This window comes from Melanerpes formicivorus, unplaced genomic scaffold (genome assembly GCF_026170545.1).
Source record: "Melanerpes formicivorus ecotype bairdi unplaced genomic scaffold, bMelFor1.0.p_v2 SCAF_17, whole genome shotgun sequence".
Taxonomy (NCBI): Eukaryota; Metazoa; Chordata; class Aves; order Piciformes; family Picidae; genus Melanerpes; species Melanerpes formicivorus.
The window spans coordinates 14,199,143-14,208,815 of record NW_027142369.1 but is presented as its reverse complement, the minus strand read 5'-3'; the positions used below and the strand labels follow the sequence as shown (position 1 = coordinate 14,208,815).

Sequence of the window (9,673 nt, the reverse complement as noted above, 5' to 3'; positions counted from 1 at the left end):
AAATCAAACTCAGCAGATTTTCTTTTCCCCATCATCCTCTTGAATCAGACCAGAATTTCAGCAGGAGAGCACACATTTCCCCACCCCCCACCCCCCTTTCTTTCTTTTTTTCTTTTTTCCTATTGCTTTAAGCCAGGAAGCCCATGGGCAAAACAGGAGATAACTCACTCTCAATCCACAGTTAAATTGCACTTGTTGAAATTATAGCTGCTACTAACAGCTTTCCAGTGCCAGCCCCCTGCCAATCTCACTGCCCTGGGGGGAAACGAAGGCTTTTTTGTATTTTTCTTTTTTCTTTCTTTATTATTTTTTTCTTTTTTCTTGGCAGTCCTCCAGAGAAAAGCAGGAAACGTTAAAAATTTTAAAGCATGTTTATGTTTTACCGAGCCTCTGTGGGAATGAAAGCGTCTGATGCATGGAGATGGACCCTCCTGAGACATAAAACCTGAGAAGCTCCAGTGTCGTTTTGCCTGTTGGTGGTGTCACCGCTTCGTATAGGGAAACAAGGTGATGTTTTTGTGCCGCCCGCCACTTCCCCGCCCCATCCCCGCCCCAGCAGGCGGGGTCCTTGCTGTCGAGTCCGGACACCCCAGTAGCTGCGGGATCCCAGCTCCAGAGTCGATCCCGGGAGCCGCTGCACCTCTGGTGAGTGGATGCACCCAGCTACGGGGGTCCTGAGTGGGAGCAGGGGTTGAGGCGTGTATTGCCGTGCAAAGGAAGGGTGAAGGGTGTGTTTGTGTTGTTGTGCGGGGGAGTGGGAGCTGGGACACCTCCCAGGGCAGCTGCCGTTAGCACCTGCAGCTGGAGCGTGTAGAAGGCACTTGGTGGCTTTAGGGAATGCTTGGGATAAGTGCGGGATGGGGAATGGCTGGAGAGAGCCAGAAGCACACCCCGTGGTTGCAGAAATGGAGCCGAGGGGAAGAGAATGGCTGGTTTTGACCAAATAAAATAGGAAACGCTTGGGGTGCTTTGCAGGAATCTGCTTTGGGACATTCCCTGCAGGCCATCCCCTGTCAGGGCGGTGAGAGCTCAGGGAGCTGGTGATGTGGAGATCAAGTGGGTTCCAGTTGAACAGCCCAAATGGTGTCAGAAATACACTTTTGAGGCAGTGGTCAGAGCTGTCTGGAGAGCAGCAGAAGGCAAATCACCTAATGGGGCATTTCCAGAGTTCTTTACTAGGAGGGTGGTGGAACACTGGGACAGCTTGCCCAGCAAGCTGCTGGAGTCCCTATCCCTGGAGACAAACATCAGGCTTGATGGGGGGCTGAGCATCCTGATCTAGTTGGGAATGTACCTTCTGACTGCAGAGGAGGTGGACTAGAGGACCCTCAAAGGTCCTTTCCAATCCAAACCATTCTGTGGTTCTGTGGGTCCAGGACCTATAACACTGAAGTGCCAGAAAGAGGACAGAGCGACCACCAGGCTCCAAGCTTGGTGGCACCATTTGGTGGCACACCAGTAGTGGGTTTTCACTAGATCTGGTTTAGGGGTGTCTGCGGGAGCTCTGTGTGCACCCTTGGCTTCACCCTGCAAACAAATGTCAACCCCCAGGAGTCAAATATAAAAGCTTTGTGAGATATGGGCTGTTCAAACAGTTCAGGACTCTGGATGCTGGTTTAAAAGCTGATTTTCAAACGACCCAGGCTCAGGGGGGGTGAGTGTTTTACAGGGAAAGGGTTATTTATTTGTTGGTTGTGAAAACTCAGGGGGCGTTTTGTTATTCCTAAGGCAGTGCAGCCAGCTTTGCTGGGACCTTTGTCCATCCAGATGTTTCTCTGAAAGGGAATTTTCCTTCTCTGTTTTCAATTTGGAATTTTCCTTTTCCTTCCTTGTTTCTGCCTGCCTCTCTTTTTATTTTTTTAAATTTCTCTCATTTGTGAATGCTTCCTTTGATGGGAGGAATCCAGCCCAGGCCACGGCTATTCCTGCACGCACACAGGTCTGTGTTTGGCCCTTGTCACAGCAGAGCAGATTTCTGTGGACTCATAAAACTTGTAAAGCAGCTTTTATCCACTGGCCTGGAGCAGCTGGTGGCACGAATGTCCCTCCCATAGTTGCCTCCACCTGGCACAGACGTGTGTGGTGGGGAGAAAGAGCACCTCCACCCATGGGTGCCTGCTCTTCTCTTGACTTCTCAGACCTGTGTCCCACACATTGTGGGGTGGCTGCAGGTTCCTGAACATGTTGTGCTGGGTTTGTAGCCCCTCAGGCTGCTCATCTTTGCTGGTGTGGCTCCCCAGGGATTTTGTTTGACTTTTTATTAATGAAATATTTTCCAGGATGATGCCTCAGGGAGGGGGAAGTAGTGCTGGCTGTGGCCAGTGTGCAGGACACAACTTCTCCTGTGACATGGTTGGGCACTGATGCTGTGCTAAGCATCCCACCAAACAGCTCTGCTCCTTCTTCTATGATTCTGTGGTTCCACAATTCTCACTGTTCTGTGGGGGGCAGTGTTGTTACCAAGTCCTTTCCCTGTCTCTAGGAGTGGGGGTCACCATCCTCGTAGTGGGGGAAGTCATCATCTTCATAGAATGGCCTAAGTTGGAAGGGACCTTAGAGATCATCTACTCCAACCTCTGTGCCATGGACAGGGATGCCTCTTCATTAGACTTGGTTGCTCAGGACCTCATCCAGCCTGGCCTCAAACACCTCCAGAGAGGGGACATCCACAACCTCTCTGGGCAACCCATTCCAGAGTTTCACCACCTTTGTACTGAAGGACTTCTTCCTAAGATCCAGTCTAAACCTACTTTCCCTCAGCTTAAAACCATCCCTCTTGTCCTGTCGCTGGACACCCTTATGAAAAGTCCCTCTCCAACCTTTCTGCATGTTCCTTTCAGGTATTGGAAGGCAGCTATAAGGTCCCCCTGAAGTCTTCTTTTCTCCAGATTGAACAACCCCAGCTCTGTCAGCTTAATCTCACAGCAGAGGTGCTCCAGCCCTTGGATCATCTTTGTTGCCCTCTTCTGGACTCGCTCCAACAGTTCCATGTGCTATTTATGATGGGGACACCAGAGTCAGACACAGTATTTGAGGTGGGGTCTCACAAGGGCAAAGGGGAAGAATCACCTCTCTTGACATGCTGGCCACACTCCTCTTGATGCAGTTTAATCAGCTGTGGCCCCCCAGCCTGCTGTGTGTAGTCCCAAAAAAAGGGTCCTTTCCCTCTTGCACAAAGCCAATCAACACACAAGTTGAGATATTTGCCTTATTTGGGGTCTGCAGAAAGGGCTGGTAGGGGCTAAGTCACAAACCCAGCACATCAGGAGCTCAAACAGCAGGAGTTTTTATGCAGGAAAAATAAAAATTAAACTATATGTGATGGTTTCTATGATTTTACATCACAGAAATCATTGTATGTGTGCTCCATCAATTACCTGATTCATTATACTAAGGTGGTCCTGAAGCTGCATTTAAATTCTGGTGTGGATATTAAAAGTCACCACAGGTTTTTTTAGAAGACATCTTGTATTTTGATCCTGCTCTAAATCTCTCTCTGGTTTGTGTAAAGAAGCCATAATGGGCATACTCTGCCCTAGTGAGGCCATGTCTGGAGTACTGGGTCCAGTTCTGGGCTTCCTGGTTCTACAGAGACACTGGAGAGAGTCCAGTGGAGGCTACAAAGACACTGAGGGGCCTGGAGAATCTCTGTGAGGAGGAGAGACTGAGAGACCTGGGGCTCTTGAGCCTGGAGAAGAACAGACTGAGAGGGGTCCTTGTAAATGCTAAAGGATGGTGGGGGCAAGAGGATGGGGCCAGACTCTTTTCAGTGGTGCCCAGTGACAGGGCAAGGGGCAATGGGCACAAAGTGGAACCGTGGAGGTTCCATCTGAACATGAGGAAAAGCTTTTTTGCTGTGTGGGTGCTGGAGCCCTGGCGCAGGCTGACCAGAGAGGTTGTGGAGTCTCCTTCTCTGGAGAGATTCCAAACATACCTGGATACTGTGATCCTGAGCAACCTGCTCTGGGTGACCCTGCTTTAGGAGAGGAGTGGACTTGGATGATTTCCAGAGGTCACTTCCAGTCTCTAATGTGCTGGGATTCTGTGATTAGCTATGGAGGTTTACAGCATTTCACTGTCTTCAGCCACTGGTCTTGGTTACTGTGCCTTGTTTCTGATTACTGTAACCTTCAAGATTATTCCATCCTTTAGTCCTTCCATTGTTGTTATCCTGGTTTCAGACCACTTCACTGTATGCTTAATTACAGAATCACAGAGTGGTGGGTATTGGATGGGACTTCTGGAGATCATCTAGTCCAACCCCCCTGCTAAAGCAGGGTCACCCAGAGCAGGCAGTGCAAGGCAGCATCCAGGCAGGCTTTGAATTCAGCCTGAAAGTTTTAAACTCTATCCTTCAAATACCACATGCTGCTGTCACCCTCCCAGAAAGGGCTTTTCTGGCAAGGCCCTGCCTATCCCCAGCACTACCCAGCTAGCTGGGGTGACAATGGAGGGCTGGCTCTCAAATGGGTTTGCTGGAGGCAGAACAGCTCACCACACTGCCCTACCCTTTATAAAACATGTTTTGAGGCTCGAATAAATCTTCCTGACTTGTGAGCACAGCACACCTGGCATGGTTGTGTTTGGGGTAGATCAGTTGCAGAGCTTCCCCTTGAACTGTGGAGGATGAAGGTGCTTATCATAGTCTGTGATGCTGCATGGCACTTCCCAGTGAGCAAAGAGCAAAAGCCTCATGAAAACTTGTTGAGAGGCTGAGGGGAGTGAGAAGTCTCAGGGCAGAGCAGCACAAGGTCACCACAGTCCAGTGTTCCCTTTCCAGTTGACGCCAGCAGCATTGTAAGGTCATGGACGGTGTTGCATCAACACCAACCCCACCCCAGGAGGCTTCTCATGTTGGTGACCCTTGATTTCTTCCACAGGTATCAGACAAGGGTTTGTTCAGCTGTACCAGAGCTGTCGTCTCTGCCTGGCAGGTTGGTGATGTGAATTTAACAATCTCCTTCCCATTGGTGCTGGCAGCTGCACCTCTTCTCAAAAATCTTCATGTTTGGATGGTGTATGTTAAAAATGACCTTGGTGTCCTTTGTCTTATTGTTTCAGGAGAAATGTCAGACGGTTTCTCTGTAAGTATGGATTTCATCAAAATAACTTGGGGGCTGTGACTGTTGCCTTGTCCTAAAGCAGGGACCTTTGGCAGGGATGGAACATGTCTTTGCTAACCTGTGTAAGTCCCTGACTCCACTCCAGTTACATCAGCACTTACTGTTTTTTTGGAAACCTCATCCCAGGCACTCAGCCACCCCTGCTGCTGGGAAGTGATTGAGCTCCTGCCCTCGGTGCATGCTCTTGGCTACAAAAGCTGGGAGTTCATAGAATCACAGAACTCTTTTGGTTGGAAAAGACCTTCAGGATCACCAAGTCCAACCATTAATTTAACACTAACAAGTTTAGTGCTAAAGCATGTCCCTCAGCACCATATCTACACAGCTTTCAAATACCTTCATGGATGTTGATTCAACCACTTCCCTGTTCCAGGGCTAAACAACCATTTTGGTGAAGAATCTTTTCCTAATATCCAATCTAAACCTCCCCAGGTGCAGCTTGAGGCTGTTTCCTATCATCCTCTCATCTTCCCCCCAACCTGGCTCCAACCTCCTTTCAGGTAGTTGTAGTGAGTGAGAAGGTATCACCTCAGTCTCCTTTCACCCAGACTAAACAACCCTAGGTCCTCAGCCACTCCTCACAAGGTTTGTTCTCTAGACCCTTCAGCAGCCTTGTTGCCCTTCTCTGGACATGCTCCAGCAACTCAATGTCCTTGGAGTGAGAGTCCCAAAAACTGAATCCAGTGCTCAAGTGCTGAGTACCAGTGCTGAGTACAGGGAGACAATCACTGCCCTACTCCTGCTGGCCACACTATTGCTGATCCAAGCCAGGATTTTGTTGGCCTTCTTGGCCACCTGGGCACACACTGGCTCACCTTCAGCCAGCTATTGAACAGCACCCCCAGTCCTTGTTGGAGGATTCAGCCTAAGCCCAGGACTAAGGTCACCCACCTAACCTTCCTCTTTTCCCCTCTGTTCCCAGTTATCTGATGCCTTGACCACCAACAACAACCCAAACCCCTCTGCACCCCCACCCCAAGGCTGGCCCTCCTGGGGGAACCAGCCACCAGCTCCTGGAGGGTTCCCAGCCTATGCTGGCCCTCCGGGAGCATATCCAGGAGCACCAGGAGGATATCCAGGAGCACCAGGAGCATATCCAGGAGTACCAGGAGCATACCCTGGAGCACCAGGGCCATATCCAGGAGGACCAGCAGGACCGGGACCGTATCCAGGAGCACCTGGAACATTCCCTGGAGCACAATCAGGACCAGGGCCATATCCTGCTCCAGGACAACCACCCACTGGCCCTAGATTTGGGCCACCTCCTCCACCGGGTGGACAAGCTCCTCCCCTGGTAAGAGCTCCATCATATTTGTAAGGGTTTCTGTGCCTTCACTGCCTGAATTTGCTTGGCCATGGGAGGGACCTGGGGTTGGCTGTCTCCACAGAAGGTGGCATGAGTTGTCACTGTGTTGCAGGGCTGCCTTGGTGTGTTGTCATACTGAGAGCCAGTTCATGCCTGAGCATTTGTTTTTGGACATGGTTTTCTGCTAACACCAAATCCCTGTTGTCTCCCAGAAAGTCCCCTTTGAGATGCCCCTGCAGGCAGGACTCGTCCCTCGGATGCTCATAACCATCACGGGGACTGTCAACCCCAACCCTAACAGGTACTGCATGTGTCCAGCTCTGAGGGTGGGAGGTTTCCATAGGGTGTTGCTGGATGGAGCAGAGGGGCTGGAATTTGCTTTCTATTCCTGAATACCACCTGCCTGGTGTCAAATCAAATATTACATGAAATAAATATGTAAATGCCCTCTGACTGGAGGGAGGTGGTTTAGTGGGCATGGCAGCGCTGGGTTGGGCCTGATGATCTTAGAGGTCTTTTCCAACCTTAATGAGTCTATGATTGTCCATCTGGGTCTGTGGTTTTTTTGCTGCCCACTCACTGCTACTATTGGCAAGCCCTGTACCAAAGCCCAAGGTTGTGGTGGAAAGAGCAGGGAATCCATTCCTCTCTTGGCAGGTTTTCACTGGATTTCAAGAGGGGCAATGATGTTGCCTTCCACTTTAACCCCCGCTTCAAGGAGGACAACAGGAAAGTCATTGTCTGCAATTCGATGTTCCAGAATACCTGGGGAAAGGAGGATAGGACAGCTCCTAGGTTTCCATTTGAAGCTGGAAAACCCTTCAAGGTAACAAATAAGCCCCCAAAACGCAGTCTCAAAGAGCCAACAGCACCTACACTGTGTGCTGGGAGGGTTGGGTCAGAGCTGTGCAACAAAACTCACTGTAAGATGGACAATAAGCTATCAATGGGACAGCAATGGTATCCTGGAGTGCATTAACAAGTGTGGCCAGAAGGTCAAGGAAGGTTCTCCTCCAATTCTACTCTGCCCTGGTGAGGCTTCATGTGGAGTATTGTGTCCAGTTCTGGGCTCCCCAGATCAAGAGGCATAGGGATATACTAGAGAGTGTCCAACAGAGGCTACAAGGATGATTAAGGGACTGGAACATCTGTCTGATGAGGACAGGCTGAGGGACCTGCATCTGTATAGTATGGAGAGGAGAAGACTGAGAGGAGATCTTACTAGTGTTTATAAATATCTGAAGGGTGGCTGTCAAGAAGAAGGTGCCAGTTTCTTTTCAGTGGTGTCCTGTGATAGGACAAGGGGCAATGGATGAAAACTGCAACACAGGAAGTTCCACCTCAACATGAGGAAAAACTTCTCTACTGCAAGGGTGATGGAGCACTGGAACAGGCTGCCCAGAGAGGTTGTGGAGTCTCCTTCTATAGAGACTTTCAAGACCAAACTGTATGCATTCCTGTGTGGCCTGCCCTAGGTGATCCTGCTTTGACGGGGGGGTTGGACTCAGTCATATCCAAAGGTGCCTTCCAACCCCTACCATTCTGTGATTCTATGATGCTTACAAGAATGCTTGCACAGAGATACTTTGGGGGCAGTTGTGCATTTCCCTGGCTGTCCAGCACAGCAAGTCCTACACCACCTTCTCTGCACTTCTTGTGGGTGAAGGTGTAACTTCTACAGGGTGTAACTTTTCCCCACTTCTGTTATTGCCATTCATTCTTAAATCCTCCTTACTTACACTGTCATTCTGAAGCAGCTGTTAGGCAAGTTTCTATGCAATATTTTCTCCATTAACAGCCAAGCTCTCTTCACAAGCTGCTTTTCCTGCAAAATAGGTTTGGTGAGAATGCAGCTCTCACTGGGAACTGTAGAGTCCTGCTTCCTGAAAACACTGTCATAGTCACGAGGAGACACAAAAACTGTGGGCCAAACGTGAAAGAAGAAGTGCAGCAGAGCTTTTGGGGAGGTGAAGGTCACCAGTGTTCTTGCAGCTTAGAGCTGCTGCACCAGCTTGTCCACATGCCACTGGGCTGGATTCAGCTGGAAGCAGCCGTTAGCCAGTGCCAGTCCGCTCGAGTCCGAGGTTTAAAGTTTCTTTCTAAAACAAATCTGATTGTTATCTTTGGGCCTGTGTGGGGGTTTTATTTCAGCTCCAGATCCTTTGCGAGGTGGATCACTTCAAGGTAGCGGTTAACGATGCTCACTTGATGCAGTACAACTTCCGTGAGAAGAGGCTGAATGAGATCACCAAGCTCTGCATTGCTGGGGACATCACCCTCACCAGCGTCATGCCGACCATGATATAACTGCCGTGGTGCAGTTTTAATGTCAACTTTGTGCTCTTACTATGGCTGTAACAGAAGTGCCTTTTTATGTGAATACTTTGAGGTAATAAACCACAATTTCACAAGTAACCTTTGGCTCAGACGACATGACTGAGCAGGCAAGAGAACTGGGGTTGTTCAGCCTGGAGAAGTGAGGCCACACCTTTAGTACTGTGTTTGGTTTTGGGACCAACAAGAAGAATATTGAGTTGCTGGAGTGGGTCCAAAGAAGGGCAATGAAGCTGGTGAAGGATCTGGAGAACAAGTCTTCTGAGGAGCAGCTGAGGAAACTGGGGCTGTTTAGTCTGGAGAAAAAGAGGCTGAGGGAACACCTTCTGGCCCCCTACAACTCCCTGAAATGAGGTTGGAATGAGCTGGGAGTCATGGTATCACACAGTATGTTAGAGGTTGGAAGGGACCTCAAGAGATCATCAGTTTTATCTCCTAAATAACAAGCAATAGGACAAGAGGAAATGGCCTCAAATTGCACCAGAGAAGGTTTAGGCTGCATGTTAGAAGAAAATTCTTCACTGAAGGCTTGTCAAGCCTTGGAACAGGCTGCCCAAAGAAGTGGCTGAATCGTTCATGGTGGTATTTAAAAGCCGTGTAGATATGGTGCTAAGGGACATGGTTTAGCACCAGATTTGGTAGCCTTAAGTTAGTGATCAGACTTGATGATCTTAAAGATAATTTCCAACCAAAAGGACTCTGATTCTATGATCTTCCAAGAAATTCAAATGTGGATATATCCGAATATGTATCTGCAGAGACAGAGAATCTTTCTGACAAAGGATGACAATTGGGAGCTGTTTGATTTGTAGGGAGAGAAGTCCTTGGGAAAGCAGCCTGTGATGTACCACTTCTGCTTCTGTGTCCCAGGGCAGCAGTCAGTAACTGGTATTTTCAGTTTATTCCTTTT

The 9,673-nt window shown here is 49.3% G+C and overlaps 1 protein-coding gene across 1 annotated transcript; it reads left to right on the top strand.

The window, feature by feature from the left end:
* The first annotated feature begins 559 nt into the window (after window positions 1-559).
* On the top strand, window positions 560-8,844 carry LGALS3 (galectin 3). The gene is made up of 7 exons (XM_068149048.1): window positions 560-645; window positions 4,881-4,934; window positions 5,062-5,084; window positions 6,046-6,417; window positions 6,642-6,730; window positions 7,087-7,255; window positions 8,581-8,844. The coding sequence occupies exons 3-7, from the start codon at window positions 5,067-5,069 to the stop codon at window positions 8,734-8,736; spliced, it is 804 nt and encodes a 267-aa protein (XP_068005149.1). The 5' UTR covers window positions 560-645; window positions 4,881-4,934; window positions 5,062-5,066; the 3' UTR covers window positions 8,737-8,844.
* The last annotated feature ends 829 nt before the right edge of the window (window positions 8,845-9,673 follow it).